Source organism: Podarcis gaigeae (assembly GCF_964106915.1).
Source record: "Podarcis gaigeae genome assembly, chromosome: 16".
NCBI classification, from domain to species: domain Eukaryota; kingdom Metazoa; phylum Chordata; class Lepidosauria; order Squamata; family Lacertidae; genus Podarcis; species Podarcis gaigeae.
Genome location: NC_139693.1, coordinates 37,568,836 through 37,585,490, shown reverse-complemented (window position 1 = coordinate 37,585,490; position 16,655 = coordinate 37,568,836). Strand labels below are relative to the sequence as shown.

Sequence of the window (16,655 nt, the reverse complement as noted above, 5' to 3'; positions counted from 1 at the left end):
GGCCCCGCCCCCCCGCCCGGCCGTGACGAGGCTGTTTTGGCTCCTCCGTGGCTGCTGTCGCGTCTGGAGAGGCGCCCCTCGCCCCGGGCCTGGTTGGCGGAGCCGCGCTTCTCCCTCCTGCCGGGATGTCGGCGCAGGACGAGGCTCCGGAGCCCAAGGGCATCTCCGTCAGCGACGTGCAGCTGCTGCTGCGGAAGAAAGACGAGCTGGAGGCCCAGATCCGAGCCTATTACGGAGTCCTGGAGGACGTGAGTCGCAACTCCCGGGCCGGGCGGGTTGGGGTCTCGGCGGCAGCAGCAGCAGCAGCAGCAGCCGCCGCCCCGGGGTCCTAGTGTGACGCGGCAGCTAAAAAAGCCAATGCAATTGTGGGCTGCATCAATAGGAGTATAGCATCTAGATCAAGGGAAGTAATAGTGCCACTGTATTCTGCTCTGGTCAGACCTCACCTGGAGTACTGTGTCCAGTTCTGGGCACCACAGTTCAAGAAGGACACTGACAAACTGGAACGTGTCCAGAGGAGGGCAACCAAAATGGTGAAAGGCCTGGAAACGATGCCTTATGAGGAACGGCTAAGGGAGCTGGGCATGTTTAGCCTGGAGAAGAGGAGGTTAAGGGGTGATATGATAGCCATGTTCCAATATATAAAAGGATGTCACATAGAGGAGGGAGAAAGGTTGTTTTCTGCTGCTCCAGAGAAGCGGACACGGAGCAATGGATCCAAACTACAAGAAAGAAGATTCCACCTAAACATTAGGAAGAACTTCCTGACAGTAAGAGCTGTTCGACAGTGGAATTTGCTGCCAAGGAGTGTGGTGGAGTCTCCTTCTTTGGAGGTCTTTAAGCAGAGGCTTGACAACCATATATCAGGAGTGCTCTGATGGTGTTTCCTGCTTGGCAGGGGGTTGGACTCGATGGCCCTTGTGGTCTCTTCCAGCTCTATGATTCTATGACCCGGGGAGCTGCTGCGACATCGTGGCCTCGCCCTCATTGCCCGGTGAATTTGCCGCCCTGCCGTCTGCAAGCCGTTGTGTTTCACTCCTGCGTTGCCGGGGGTTGGGATGGATGACCCTCGAGGTCCCTTCCAACCCGATGGTTCCATGAGGGTATCTGTAACATTGCAGCAGTTGCAGCGCTTGGTGTCTTTTAATGCTACCGTGGTCACTTCTTGTTTTCATTATGTGTTTTGATCTTGTATTTTAATCTTCTGTATTACCCTGAGGCCTACGGATAAAAGGCAGTATGAATATTATTATTATTATTATTATTAATAATAATAAACTTGCAAACTAATATCTCTGTTAATAGCAATGCTATACCTATCTGGAAGTCTCATTGAACTCAATAGAACTTACTTCTGAGTAGACACGTGTATTATTGTACTGTAAAGGAAAGAGGATTTTAAGCTAATACATTATCTGCCCTATTCGGGAAAAGGTCTCAAAGGGGTAATTGTGTTTTTTCTTTTTATGCTGCAGCAAAAAGGTGTCGGGATGAACGAACCACTTGTGGATGTTGAAGGCTATCCTCGTGCTGATGTGGATGTCTATCAAGTCCGGACAGCAAGGCACAACATCATCTGTAAGCAACAGTCCACAATTTAATTGATTTGCAGCCCGGGTACGTTTACTTGGGTATGTTTACTTGGTAGTCAGCTGCACTGTTTTCAGTGGGGCTTACTCTCAGGTAGCATTCAGTGCTTGGGATTGCAGCCACAACACATGAGTTCAGAGGGGCTTAAGGTTTGGCTTGCCCACCAATCTGAAAGGAAAATATTAATGGGGTGGGGTGTTCTATATGGCTGGACAATATCTGGTTTTCAGCATTGCGATATATCACCAGCTAAACATTGTGATATACCAATATATCACAGTGTCTGAAATAAGGATGGAGCTATGCAGTGGCCTCAGTTGGTTCATGTTTTTTCCTGTATCATGATTTTTGCCGGCGCCTGCTCTTCTGTTTTGCTGCCCTCTGCATGAGGCAGGGAAGAGCTGAGCTGGCAAGAGTTAACAGCGGCTGCAGAAACAAGAGGAGCATTGGCTGGCTTCACAGTTTCCCCCACGTTGTGATTTTTGCATAGCACATACACACAGAGAGAATGATTCATGATATATTGCCAGGTCAAACATTACGAAACCAATATCACGGTACGGACTTCAAACGGGTTTTGGACGTTATGTTGCCCAGCCCTAGGGTTCTATAAAAAGAAGTCTAAGATCAGCAACCTGTGGATAATGCTGTAATTCTGGTACAAGTGCAGACAAGATCTAATGTGTAGAGCATCTATCTAACCTTGAAGGAAAGACCATGGCTCCATGGGGGAGTATCTGCTCTGCATGCTGAAGATCCCAGGTTCCCTTTGTGGCAGCGTTTCCAGGTGGGTCTGTGACCAGGAAAGATTCCCTGGAGAGCTGCTGCCAGTCGGTGTAGGCAGTACTGAACCAGATGGACCCAGATCAAATTTGGTACAAGGCAGCTTCCTATCTTGGGAGAATCCAGCTGTTCTCTGATCAGATGTATAGTTCAAGTAATTTTGTTCCCATTTTTTTGAGTTAAATATTATTTTGTTATCATATATAACAAATGATTAATATTTTATCATGTTTATTCATCACTGTGCACCAAAAAATCTCTAAGCAGCAGTATTTTATAGATTTGTTGTGGCTTAGAGACATTATTATTATTATTATTATTATTATTATTATTATTATTATTATTATTTATATTGAGTGTGCAAGCTTGTTTTCTGCTGCTGCAGAGGGCAGGACCAAACCAATGGATTCAAATTACAAGAAATGAAATTCTAAGTAATCATTAGGAATAACTTTATTGGTGGTGAAGGCTGTTCAGCAGTGGAATGGACTCCCTTGGAAAGTGGTTGGCCAGCCATCAGTGGTGGCTTTGAAGCAAAGGTTGGGTGGCCTTCTGCTAGAGGGTCTTTAGCTGTGATTCCTGCATTTCAGGATGTTGGACTATATGGACCCTTTGAGTCCCTTCCAGCTCAACAATTCTGTGATTGTTGCTTGGAGACCATTTCCTGAGATCACTCTGCCATTTCTCCTTTCATCCTTTTCATTCCTGTACTGTACATTATTGTACCGAAGCCTCAGTACAGATTTCAAGCCAGCTTGAAATCGTTGCCTATTCTTCCGTTTCCTCCCCTCTCCTCCATTTCCTGCCAGGGACCCCTCATGCCTGTTCATCCCCAAGCGCATGTGTGTTGATGCCATTGCTTAAAGCAGTGTTTCCCAACCTTTGGTCTCCAGCTCTTTTTGGACTACAATTCCCATCATCCCTGACCTTTGGTCTTGCTAGCTAGGGATGACGGGAGTTGTAGTCCAAAAACAGCTGGAGACCAAAGGTTGGGAAACACTGGCTTAAAGAACCATAATAACTCAGAGAACAGCTTTCTGTGCAAATACATCTTGGGCTTACAGGCGCTTCCCCACTACTTTCAGGTTTGCAGAATGATCACAAAGCCTTGATGCACCAGGTGGAACAGGCTCTGCACCAGCTCCACGCCCGGGAGAAGGAGAAGCGCGAAAAGGACGAGGCGGAAGCGCGAGCCGAAGCCAGGAGCCAGAGTCAGGTGTTGCCCCAGGCTTTTGCCAGGGTGAATGCCGTCACGCAGGGTTCTCCAGCGAGCTTCTCGGCAAGTATTGCATCTCTCTCGCCCATCCAGACCTTTGTGGGTTTGTTATTTGGCGAAGTAGAACCCCGCTGCTTTGGGCCAGTAGCCGTTGATAGCCTTACCCTCCTCGGTGAATTTGTCTAATCTACTTTGGAAACTATCCAAGCTGGTGGACTTTATCACATCTTATTTGTAATTTAGCTCTTCACTGCTGTGTGAAGAAGTCCTTCCTTTTGTCTGCCATGAATCTTTCATCCCCAACTTCATTGGGTGATCCCACTGGGTCCTGGCATGATAAGAAAGGAGAAAATGTGTCCACACCATGTATAATTTTATTTACACCTGTCACATTGCCCCTCTCCACCTGTTACTCAGCCATTTTCATTTGGGATATGACACTGCTACCAGCTCCCCCCTGGCCATAATCCCTGCTGAGCTGTGCACAGGATTTCAGGTGTCTGCAGTTTGTATTTCTCTTTTTGTATCCCAAACAATCATAATCTTGCTGTTTTTAAATTTCTAAGGTTTGGGCGGTCCCCTGCCAAACTTAAAAAGGTAAAGGTAAAGGGACCCCTGACCATTAGGTCCAGTCACGACCGACTCTGGGGCGCTCATCTCGCTTTATTGGCCAAGGGAGCCGGCGTACAGCTTCCGGGTCATGTGGCCAGCATGACTAAGCCACTTCTGGGGAACCAGAGCAGCGCACGGAAACGCTGTTTACCTTCCCGCCAGAGCGGTACCTATTTATCTACTTGCATTTTTTGGCGTGCTTTCGAACTGCTAGGTTGGCAGGAGCTGGGACCGAGCAATGGGAGCTCACCCCGTCACGGGTATTCGAACCGCCAACCTTCTGATTGGCAAGTCCTAGGCTCTCTGGTAGAACAATGCTAAAGTACCAGGTACTGACTTTGGCTTCCCAAGGGGAAACCAGGGTTTATAATGTGTTCTTTGGTTCTCTCTGAAGGGGTTGCAAGTTAACGACGAGATCGTCGAGTTTGGCTCCGTCAACACTCACAACTTCCAGTCGCTGCAGAATATCGCCACTGTGGTCCAACACAGTGAAGGGGTGAGCAGCTTTCCCCCTCCCTCCGTGTCTGAAATGGGGTCTCACCTTCATCCACACAAATGCTCACAGAGCCTGCCAGTATCAGTGACCAGGTAGAAGGCAAACCAAGCCACAGTGCGGAGCACGTGCAGAGCGACACTTGCCTGAAGTCACCCACTGATGCTCCAAAAGGGCAGGAGACTGATAGCTGCCGCCCTCCTTAAAGCACTTGTGTCACACCTACTTTCTGCCGCCAAGCTAAAAAGGGGCTTCCATGCTACTCCTCCTTTGAACACTGAATCAAGGGGGATATTCCCTTTGGAGTCGACCCTTCAGTGATGACCTGCTGGTGGAAAACAGCTCCAGCACTTGCTGTGAATCTGTAGCCCAGCCTGGAGGCACCAGTGACACAGTCCCAACTGGGAAGGCACCACAGTCTGACTAATCATAGACCTTGGTGTCCCAAGCAGGTCTACCAGGATGCACGGGGTGGGGGTGTGTGTCCATTGCCCTTCTGTGACTGGTTGATTTGTGTGTGTCTATGTGTTTTTATGTTTTTTTCTTCTTTTTGAATTTTGAAATAAAAGCCTATAAATCTAACCCCACCTGAACACGTTATTAAAAAGCCTTTTAAAACTTAAATGCCATTTAAGCTGACAAAGCAGTAGTTTATTTCGAAGCTTTTGAGTGATCAGTCAGTAACGTGAAATGTAACACCAAGTGACTCAGAACTTTAAATCCTATAAAGTCCCTTTGCCCTTTACTTCTGTGGCTGTGTGATTTGTTGATTTGTGTGTGTATTTGTATGACATAGAATCATTTGATGTTTTTATCTAATCAAGTTTACTTGCCTCTTAATCAGAAGAGACAAAGAAAAGTAGAGCTAAATATTTATTAAAAATACCATTAAAAGGAGAGAAACTTAAAAACAAGTACTGTAATAAAATGACATGTCTAGGTAGGCTTCCCTAATCAAGGTCTTTTAGCAGGTGTCTAAAATGATACAGCTAGGGCCCCTACCTGATGTTGATAAGTCCCCACTTTTGGCTGTGCCATAAGCTCAGCAATGAGGCACAGAGGACATGGGGCCCTCCCCTCCCTCCCTTCACCTACAGCTCCCTTGGGCGTTCCACAAGATATTCAGCCAGTTACTAGAACTGTCTTGCGTGCAGTGAGGACTCTCTTGTTTATTTTCTGCCCCCTGCAGCAGCCGCTAAGTGTGACCGTGATCCGCAATGGTGAGAAGCTTCATTTGGGGCTCACCCCGAAACGCTGGAGTGGAAAAGGGCTTCTGGGGTAAGCAATCCAAAAATCAAAGGCAGCACCGACTGACACCTTTGTAGCCGGTCCTGCATCACTCTTGTAACCTCAGTTCTGAACTCGCTGGCCAGCTATGATTGGAATCTCTCTCTTCCATGTGCATTGATGTTTGGCAGCACTAAGGGAAACATGTTGGGAGAGGGCCCTCCTCCTCCCCCCCTGTGACACATGTGCCTACCTGTACAATCCTGCCCAGGTGCCAAGAGCCTTCACAGGTTGCTGGTGAATGAGAGAGAGGGCCTTCCCTCCCCAGAGAGGCTAACCTGGCTCCTGCTTGGTTAGGCTTAGGCTTCCTGTTCAGACGGGCCTTTGGCAGCTAAGGGGCAGGCAAATACTGTGCATTTCATAATGCTGTTTTTCAGTGTCTGAAGCTGCCTTGATGAATTGAAGCTTGAGATAATGGTGGGATGTAAATAACTGAGTGAGGGAGAATACTCCTGCCTTCCAGAAGGGCTGTTGGGCTCCCAGCTGCCATCACCCCCACCAACATGGCTGATTTGGGGTGGGTGGGAACTAGAGTCCAGCAGCGTCCTGAGGGCTACAGCTTCCCCTCCCCACCTGCTCTAGAGGTTCATACCCAGGGAGACTTTCCCTGCCCCATCAAATGAAGCAGCTGTTTGTTTCAGTGTCGTTTCCTCCGGGCAAGCTAAAATTACGTTCTGCAAGCACAAGGAGCTTCTGACCAATCTTGGCCATTGTGCGCAGAAAGCTGGGTTCTGCATGTAGCAGGAGGGTAGCCCTGGTCAACCTGATGCCCTCCAGGTGTTTGGGACTAAAACTCCCACCTGTGCGCACAAGAGCTGATGGGAGTTGTAGTCCAAAAGGTCTGGAGAGCATCAGGTTGGCCCAGGATGTAGGAGTTTGTGCGCAGCCTGTTTCTGGACAATCTGGTGGTTGCCTCTTGCATGAATTTCCCAGGGTTGGTGTCCCATTGCTAGCAGCCCCCTTCTCCGGGAGAGTCCTGAGGGGTCTGGTGTCCTGGCCATTCCCTGAACTCCAGGGTCTAGAATGGGTGTTGCACTTCTTTCCTTCCCTGCCCTTGTTTTGGGAAAATACCCCCCCCCCCAGTTTTAAATGAGGATCTGCAGTTCTTGACTAGCTTTGCCAATCATTGTACTGGTCCAACTGTGAAGCAGATGCTCTTCTGGTGAGTTACAACCCTTCCTCAAATAAAAAGTGCATGCCTGAGAAGTATGATCCTCTGAGATTTCTTATAATCAAAATATTAGAATTGCAGAAGGTCTCATATCTTTCTCTTTTCTTTCCCCCAAGTTGCAATATAGTCCCTCTGCAAAGATGATGTTTTTCCGTGAGAAAGCTCAAAAGTACTTGATGGCATCTCAACCTGGGTTGGAGCCCCTTAACCCGAAGAAGCCAGGATGTGGAAAGACAAATGCTGAGGTTTTGGTGTTGGCTGTCAAGAGGGGTTTGAATCTGACACACAGATGCTGTTTTGAAAGAGTTTAAAGGATTTAAGGGATTAGTTAGTCCTCCTCTTATGGTGTTTGCCCCTGTTGTAAATAAAAGTTGGAAAGGAGAGCTTGTGGCTTTCTGCAGAATTGGATGACTTATTCTGTGACATTTTGGTTTGCTTGGGAATTTGCCAATAAAAGTTTTACACCAGTACTCATGGTGTCTTTCCATTTTCTTTTTTGTTTACTGTGGCATATCTGTTGTCAGACCTGGAATGTTAATTTATGTTGTACTTTGTATTATCAAGTCATTTTGAATAAAGTTTTTAAAATAGGCTGCATATTCCAGCTTAGACGGGGAAGGGACATAAGCTCAATGGCAGAGCACGGTCCCAAGTGCACTTCCCGGCATCTGCAGGTAGGGCTGGCAGAGACCCCTGCCTGAAACCCCCAAGAGCCGCTGCTGCAGCCATTGTAGCCATACTGAGCTAGATGGACCAAAGGTCTCCCTTGGTATAAAGCAGCTTTCTTTGCTCCTAGAGTAACTAGCAGTATAGCCCTGTGCACAAAGACATACTTGGAAAAGTCTCCGCAGAGGCTCTTAACTAGCAGTGGACACAACCCAACTGTTCTAATTTATATAGACAAATACAAACAATCTCTGTGAGAAAGTATGTGGCTTGATAGCCTGTGTGCCTGTTTAGTTTGCGTTCCAGGAGCTCACTGCTGAAGGAAGGGCAGCTTCAAGGTCCTGCCTGCTCTCTCTTGGGCTTTTATTTTTATTTTTTAACCAGACTGGGACCAAGCTGTTCTGCATCTAGAGGGTGCCTTTAATAGCCAGTCATTTTAATGACTGTTCTGCATTGTTTTTAAAGGTTTCTTAAATGCTGCACACTTCCATTTTGGGTGTGTGTGTGTGTGTGTGAGAGAGAGAGAGAGAGAGAGAGAGAATGACTGACTGAATTCCCTCAGAATAGCCCTTCAGACATTATTTTGTAAAATAAAAATAAAAATGGCCACCTTATCTGTTGGAGGACAGAGATGTAAATGTCACATGGGCTGCCCTGGGCTGACTCGGGTGCAGAGGGCACTATCCTGTCACCAGAACTGAAGAAAGAATTAACTGCTAGTCCAGTCAGGTTTCTGAGGGAAGAACCACCATGTCCTCCAAATGATGGTTGAAATTAGGTCAAGGAGCTCGGGTCTGCAGTAGAAGGATAATTAATTAATTAATTACCTGCCTTCAGAAGATCCAACAGCAGGGCAGAACAATAGGAAATACAAAAACCCTATAAAATTAAAATGACAGCTAAAGTGGGACATTATATAATCTCAAGTACCCAAGACCAGGGTAAAGTAGAGTGTCTTTTGTCATGTATATAAATATTGTATATAAATATTGTGAAGTGTAATAAAGAAAAATTATGGTGTGGTGAAACTATTCAAAATGAAAATTATGGATGAGAATAAAGACACATGAGGGGAGAAAAGCCTTGAACTTCTCTTCAAGATGCCAGACTAGTTCAAAACAGAGTGACATGCCAATGGGTAGAAAAAAACAGGTAAAATTATTGAAGAAAATGAAACTTGTCACGCAGACAATAAAATTAGATAACCATATAGAACTTTTGTATCATGGGCTGAGGGAGCTGCGTATAGGCAGAAAGCAGAAGTATTTCAAAAAAGTGGAAAAATGGCAAAAGTGGAGAAGATGCCCTCCGTGGTGTGGATGTGTAGTATATGCTAATAAACAGAGTAGAACAGGGAAGAATTATCAAGGAAATCAGACTCGTGACAGAAAAGAAGGTAATAAAAAAACAACCTTCAACGGATGCATGTTTGTGAACTAAAGGTAAGAAACAAGCAGCATAGCATAGTAAGAGGCTCAAGCTGGAGGCGTCCCGTCCAGCTGCGTCCACATCTGGAATAGCAACGCCCTTCAAAGCCTGGAAAAGCAGGAAAGAAACTAGATAAACTAACAGGAAGGGTTCGAAACTGGCGAGACCAGAAATTCACGGAAGACTGGAGTAAATTTATGGACTATTTGAAAAGTAATTGTGAAGAACAGACGACACGTTTGTAGGGTTGCAAGAAGTTTTGTGAGGAGTATTATTAGAAGTATTGTAAAAATGGATAAGGGGGAGGTTGACTTGTTAAGAGATGTAAAGGCAATATAAAGTTAAGAAATGCATAAGAAGTGGTTAAAACGGTGGATCATCAGAGGTGCTGATGGAAGTCCAAAAAGATTGTATAAGTGATAAGTTCTGTGGTGCATTTTATAATTTATATGTTAAAATGAATGAAAATATTATTTTAAAAAAATGAAAAGCAGGAAAGTGGAGGAGGTGTTGCGAGAAGTCTGGCCCCATAGGATCCAACTCCCAGGGCCCGAGGGGTCTTCGCCCCCCGAAAGTGGATGGGTATTGCCATTCGATTATGTGGGCGGGGCTTACCTGGGGCTCCCCCTCCCCAGTATTTTATTCAAGTTGTCCCCCCTGCAAAAGAGAACGGACTTTCAGCCCTCGCACAAAGCGGAGCAGCGACCACCTCCCCCCTCAGTTACCCCGGACCCCTTTCCCGACGCCTTCCAGGTGCGGGCGAGCACCTGCGCGCTGCCAAGGGCGCACCTGCCAGGGGCGAGCGGCGCTTCCCTCGCTCTGCAAAGCGCACCTGGCAACTTCTCGGCTCGCGCAGCCTCTGAAAGGGGAAACGTTAAGCTCCGCCCTCCTTCTTTTCTCGGACCGCCATTGGTCTTTAATTTGCATAGCCCCGCCTGTCAACCCTCGCGCGCCGGCGAAAGGAAAGGGCCCGGGCTGCCGCCGGTCGCTATGGCAACAAGGGGAGGAAGCCAAACAGCTGCCCGTCCTGCAGGAGCAGCTACGCGGCGGCTGACGAGGCCCGGGGCTCCTGGGGGTCTGTTGCAAAGGGGCTGGGGAGGAGGTAGGTCTCTCTGCTGCCTCTACTGCGTTGCATATTCGTGCCCCTCCCTTTTCTTCCCAAGGAGCTCAAGGTGATCCGTGCACGGGGTGGTTCTCCCCGCCATCTCCAATCCCACACCACAACAACCCTGCGAGGTAGGGTAGGCTGAGAGGCAAGGGCTGGCCCGAGGCCCTCACTCTGTGGGCAAAGTGGTGCCCAAGTGGGGGATTTGAACCCTGGTGGGTGGCGCTGTGGTCAAACCACAGAGCCTCTTGGGCTTGCCGATCAGAAGGTCGGCGGTTCAAATCCCTGCGACGGGGTGAGCTCCCGTTGTTCGGTCCCTGCTCCTGCCAACCTAGCAGTCTGAAAGCACGCCATAAAATGCAAGTAGATAAATAGGTACCGCTCCAGCGGGAAGGCAAACGGCGTTTCCATGCGCTGCTCTGGTTCGCCAGAAGTGGCATAGTCATGCTGGCCACATGACCTGGAAGCTGTCTGCAGACAAACGCCGGCTCCCTTGGCCAGTAAAGCGAGATGAGCGCTGCAACCCCAGAGTCATTCGCGACTGGACTTAACTGTCAGGGGTCCTTTACCTTTACCCTCCCGGGTTCCGGGAGTCTGGCGCTCTTCGCCACTGTGCCTCACTGGCTCTCCCCGCACTCTGCTCTCCTTGGTAAGTGGGGCTAAGATTGTTGCCTAGAATATGAAAGACGTAAGAGCAGCCTAGAGTATTTTGTTCCTCATTAGTGGGCAATCTCAGGTGCTTGCTTCATAATTATATATACTATATACACTGTATATTTTACAAAGTCGTTTTTCTGTTCTCTGTCCCTATGGACACCTCTTAAAGAGATGATGGCCAAACTTTGCATGGAGGTTTGTGACACCAAGGAACAAGTTGTTGTTTGTGTTTGGATACAAATGGGCACCACTGAGAACCAATATGGTAGATTGTTCTTTTCAAAACTGCACTGATTTATTTATTTGTTTCTTAAGAGTTCCTGAGTCGCACTGGGTACAAGACTGCTTTTTCCAGTAAAGTTCCTTGGAGATGGAGGAAGACACCAATGAATCGGAACCCCCTTCTCAGGGGACAAAAGGATTGGAGGAAGCGACTGAGGCACCAAGAGAAGAGATGGAGGTTGTGGGTGCTGCTATGGACTCGGAGCCAAGCCTTCAGAGCCAGCCCAGTCCGCAGCCCCAATTTTCAGCAGAACCCATGGAAGTCACTTTTGACAGGGAGACACCAGTGCAGGCCTCCCAAGATGTTCTCCCAGCAGAAACCAGCAGCTCTCCGAACCTACTGGAAACTTCCAACAACACTGCTGCCACCAGTTTACCTGGTGTAAGTATTCACACAAAGCATTTGTCATGGTGAGACCCATAAATCAGCAGAGGTGCCCCAGTGGACCAAAGACACGGGACTTTTTGTTCTGCAGTTGGGCACACAGCATGCAGCGTCCTAGGAAGCTCACCTTTCATTTTGAAATACTAATAATAAAAACATCATGTTTCTAGTTCTCATGAAAGTATTGATAGGCCTGGAAATATTTGGAGTATTGCTGGGTGGACACCAGGGAGCAGAGATTCAGGGCTTTGCAGTTTGGGCTCCTGCACATGAAATTGATAAACTATTCAATTTTTGCAAGCACTTAAAGCAAACTGAAAAGGTATAACCTGCAAAGGTCTTCACAGCTGGACACCCCCTCTCCCTACTCTTTTTCAAAACTTTGGCTTTGTGAAGGTGCTGTCCTGAGAGGGATATTGTTGCTTATTCATAGGCAGGCAAGGAGACCAAAGTGGATGACAATTTGCATTGAACAAGCAAGTAGCTATTTATAAGTCTGGAAGTGCAGATTTAGGGACACAGGTGGCGCTGTGGTCTAAACCACAGAGCCTAGGACTTGCCGATCAGAAGGTCATTGGTTCGAATCCCCGCAAAGGGGTGAGCTCCTGTTGCTCAGTCCCAGCTCCTGCCAACTTAGCAGTTCGAAAGCACTTCAAAGTGCAAGTAGATAGATAGGTACCACTCCAGCGGGAAGGTAAACGGTGTTTCCCTGTGCTGCTCTGGTTCACCAGAAGTGACTTAGTCATGCTGGCCACATGACCTGGAAACTGTACGCCAGCTCCCTTGGCCATTAAAGCAAGATGAGCGCCGCAACCCCAGAGTCATTCACGATGACCTAATGGTCAGGGGTCCCTTTACCTTTAAGTGCAGATTTAGGAATGATTGCCATAATTTAAATAGAAATACAAATTAGAATGAATTATTAGGCCATTTTCATGCATTTGTATGTATATAGCATTGGTCCCCCCCCCCCAGTGAACCTATTATATACTTATCTATTTATCGTAACATTTGTACTCTGCTAACATTTATTTATTTATTATCTATTTATGCCATATGATTATATCCCTTGATTGCAAAAAAACCTCCAAGTGGTTTTCAAAAGGAATAAAACAATAAAATTATCAATAAAAACAGCTAAAACATTTTTAAAAATCAGTGATAATCTAAAAGCAAATAAAAACACATGTCAGCGTTCTACATGTCTGAACAGACTTCCCTAAAGAAAATTGTTGAAAAGAGTACAGTGAAGGCATTTGCCTGAGGTCAATAGCCAGGGAGTTCCAAAGATTGATTCCTTACAACTGCGAAACGAGCATTATGTGGCACCTGGGCCACTTCTGGTAGTAGTAGTAGCAACGATGATTATACTAGGAATATAAAACATCTCATGATAGTGGGGAAATCTAGCCAGGGAACCTCTGGTGGTCAGTGTCAAGAGCTGTGGCCTGTCCCGTCTTTTGCCTCTTTTCTGGACTTGGTGGTTTCAAAGAGAGAACAGCCCTCTCTGACAATTTAAATCAAGAACTGTCCTCTGCAAAGCAGGGTGTTCAACCCAAAACTTTGTTTTGCCTCTTAGGAAATAGCGGCTAAGCAGCCTTCAGAGGAGGAAGAGCCTGGAGCCCCAGAAGACGAGACCAGCAGCAAAAAGACTCAGGAGTCCCCCGCCAGGGAAGCAGCAGCAGCAGATGACCAAGGTGCAGGTCCTGCTCCTGGTGCAGAGGAAGGACGTGGCCTCATGCGCACCCAGAGTGTTGCCAGGAGAGAGGAAGCCGGGAGTCCCAGAGAGGCAGCAGTGAGTTTCAGAGAGCCCCTTGCCTCGGGACAAGCTGCAAGCTCCGCAAGCAGTGGTGGGCCTGGCAGTCCGGCCACAAAGGCCGAGGCCGAGGTGAGCCACGAAGTCAACGCTGCCCTTGGAGGCACAGGGCCCTCAAGTGAGGATGAAAGGGCCAGCCGGGAAACGGAGGTGAAAACAGCCCAAGGAGAGAGTGGCCCTTCCCAAGCACGGACTGCAGCCAGCAGCCTGACCCCAGCAGAGGGGGAGGAGGAGTCCGCTGTCTCTTCGGCCCTCCCTGGCATGACCTTAGAGGAGACCAGCAGGCCACTCTCGGCGCACCCACTTGTGAGTATTGCTCAGAAAGGGAGCGGCATCAGTAGAACAGTGGAAAGAGAGGCTCCACCTCCTTTCTGTCTTCTTACAGTAAAATGCAATCACATCTTATACACATTAAACTTGTGCAACTTCACGCATGTGCGATTGAAGGCCGATCAGTTTGAATCCCACAAATTAAATGAAGGCAAGGTTTTCACTGTGCAAAAAGAGCTTTTAAGCTCTCTGCCCTGCTTACTGGGACAGGCCATCTCATTGTGCCGTCTCGGGAACTGGGGGGATGTTTGCACAACAAGATCTTGTGGGGACTCGGGCAGCCTTGTGAGATCTCGCGAGAGCATTGCCAAGCTGGCAGGCTGAGCGGGCCTTGCCCAGTCAAAGCTCTCTGTTTTGCTAGGGAGACAAGGCCCATGTGGTATGCCAGCTCTGGAAAAGAAGGAGTTTGGATTTGATATCCCGCTTTATCACTACCCGAAGGAGTCTCAAAGCGGCTAACAATCTCCTTTTCCCTTCCTCCCCCACAACAAACACTCTGTGAGGTGAATGGGGCTGAGAGACTTCAAAGAAGTGTGACGAGCCCAAGGTCACCCAGCAGCTGCATGTGGAGGAGCGGGGAAGCGAACCCGGTTCACTAGATTACGAGTCCACCGCTCTTAACCACTACACCACACTGATATGCATTTTTGCATATATGCACCACACCCAGAACATGACCCCAGTGTAAGATCCGGTTGTACTGAACATTTTCGAAAATTGATAAAAATTAATTGGCCAAAAAAATTCTGATTGTACTGTACAAGCGTTATTGGGAGTCACCCAGTCAAACATCAGTTTCATTCAGGGGCCCATCTAGACATTTTAAAGTTGTGCATTCATGATTGTGCTTGTGATGGTCTCAGGGCAGCTCTGTGATGGGATGTAGGGAGGCATCCTTCTCCATTCTGTCCTGCATCCCCCCCCAGTTTCTGTTTCACTGCCAAAAATGACGCCAGAGTACACTCGCAAAGGAAGCACATGTAACTTGTGCACATTCAGCTTTATGCACTTGGCAAAATTAAAAAGGGGGCGGAAAGGGGGTGAGTGTGCAGGGGGGAAATCTTTGGCAATCCCACCCTCCATCGCAGCCAGTGTATTTTGACACTATACACGGTTTTGCTTTAGGTGTGATCCCCGGAATGTAACCCCTGTGTAAGTTGCGGGCTTACTCTATTTGTATCGTTTTCTGCTGTAGCGAAATGACTTAACTTACACAATTACTTATGTAAATTACATAAGTTACGTTGTCATTACATTCTACCACATTTATTCCACAATGTAAATGTTGTTGCAGAAGACACCCAGACCAAAAAACAAAAAATAAAAACAAAGTACCAGTCTGGAAGGGCACAAAATTCATGGTTGCATGCAAATTTAATTTATGGCATTTGTGGTCACAATATGTTTTTGATTGCTGCCGGGGTGGAGGGTGGGGGCTTTCCACACTTTCTACTTACTGCTGTGCACACTTTACGACAGGAACACTTAGCATATTGCTGCTGTATGATGTGATCTGACTCATCATTTGTAACTCCCTCCCTCTGCCCCGCCACTCTCCCTGGCACAGCTGCTCCCCCTCCCCTGTTGCCAACAGGTAGCTCCTTCAGTGCCCCCCCCCCAACGCTGTCCTGCTCTGACCAGCCCCTCCATGATGCTTCCTTGGGACTCATTACTTGCACCAATTGTGCTGTTGGGCTTATATCAGTAAAAAATGTTGATGTTGGGGTGTGTTTGTGTATTTTTTTTTACTAAGCAGAGCCTCCCTGCTCTGGCTTTCTCTTTCAGAGTTTGTCTTGGGTCTTTGGCTATAACAGCGAACTCCCGGTTTTCAACCTGCTTGATGAAGACTACCGAGTGATCTTATACGTCTCCTCTCACACGGCCGTGATCCATGATGTCCTCAGGAACAGGCAATATCTCCTCCAGGTAGGGGTCACAGAGGCAGATGGCAGGAGGGAGGAGCGGTGACCTAGTGCTGGAGGACAGAGCTGAGTGTGGCATGTGGCCTGTTTCCCCCCCCCCCCTGCCAACTTGAGAGATTTTTCTGCCTGAGGCACAGAACAAGATGGCGCCCCATCCCGTTCTCTGCACAGAAGCTCACTGAACGGGCAGCTGAGACGAGGTGCCACACTGGTGTTGGGGCAGCAGCCGGGCAGATTTCAGGGCGCACACAGAGCTCTCCATCATCCCAACACTACTCCCCGGGTGCCCCATGCTAGGTTCCTTCCGCTAGTATGCTGCCCTCAAGCACAGTGGAGGAAGTTTCCCTGCTGCCAGCGCTTCTGTCTGGTCAGCTTCTGCACATGAAACTGGATGGGGTGCCATCTTGCCCTGTACCACAGGCAAAAAAGGTCCCGTGTCAGAAGGGTTTTTCCTGTTTGCTCTTCTTGTTTCAGCCGCTTTGCCCTGCCTGCTTCGCGGCACATCTTGCCTAACAGAGAGAACTGTAATCTGAAGTCGCCATGATGAAGGGTGGAGGGTTTGACTGTAGACGACTTAATCCTGAGCATGTTTCCCTCTGGTGCCGCTGGCCATTGGCAGGGAAGGACCTTGGTCATATGGTGGTCTGTTTGAGGCCAAAATTTGTGGCCTGCACCTCTCACGCTGCCTTCCCAAAGCTGGGCAAGCACTAACTAGGCTGGGGTAAGGACTCCAGGACCCTGTCAGAGCCCTCACGCCTCCATCCCAAAGTACAGCATTTACTAGGCTTTGGGAAGGCCCCCCTGTGTCCCATGTAGGGAAACCGGGTGTGCTGCCCTAAGTATGCACCTGCCATTGGCAGTGTCCCCACTGAGATGCATTCCTTGACAGATTACCCACAAGGTTATGTCCCC

General features: G+C 48.1%; 2 protein-coding genes across 3 annotated transcripts in view; both read left to right on the top strand.

Moving 5' to 3' along the window:
- The first annotated feature begins 3 nt into the window (after nt 1-3).
- PSMD9 (proteasome 26S subunit, non-ATPase 9) lies at nt 4-7,622 on the top strand. The gene is made up of 6 exons (XM_083717839.1): nt 4-248; nt 1,476-1,578; nt 3,459-3,652; nt 4,596-4,697; nt 5,884-5,972; nt 7,269-7,622. Exons 1-6 carry the CDS (start codon nt 126-128, stop codon nt 7,294-7,296), a joined length of 639 nt encoding a protein of 212 aa, XP_083573965.1. The 5' UTR covers nt 4-125; the 3' UTR covers nt 7,297-7,622.
- A 2,572-nt stretch (nt 7,623-10,194) lies between these two features.
- The window catches only part of CFAP251 (cilia and flagella associated protein 251), a 35,715-nt gene continuing 29,254 nt past the window's right edge, over nt 10,195-16,655 (top strand). Inside the window, exons 1-4 of one of the 2 annotated variants that reach the window (XM_083716957.1) lie at nt 10,195-10,348; nt 11,324-11,672; nt 13,255-13,797; nt 15,607-15,747. In XM_083716957.1, the coding sequence (XP_083573083.1) occupies nt 11,379-11,672; nt 13,255-13,797; nt 15,607-15,747 (978 nt within the window). In that variant the 5' untranslated portion in view covers nt 10,195-10,348; nt 11,324-11,378. Of the gene's footprint in view, nt 10,349-11,323; nt 11,677-13,254; nt 13,798-15,606; nt 15,748-16,655 lie in introns of both variants that reach the window. The other variant, XM_083716958.1, reaches the window with a different exon arrangement.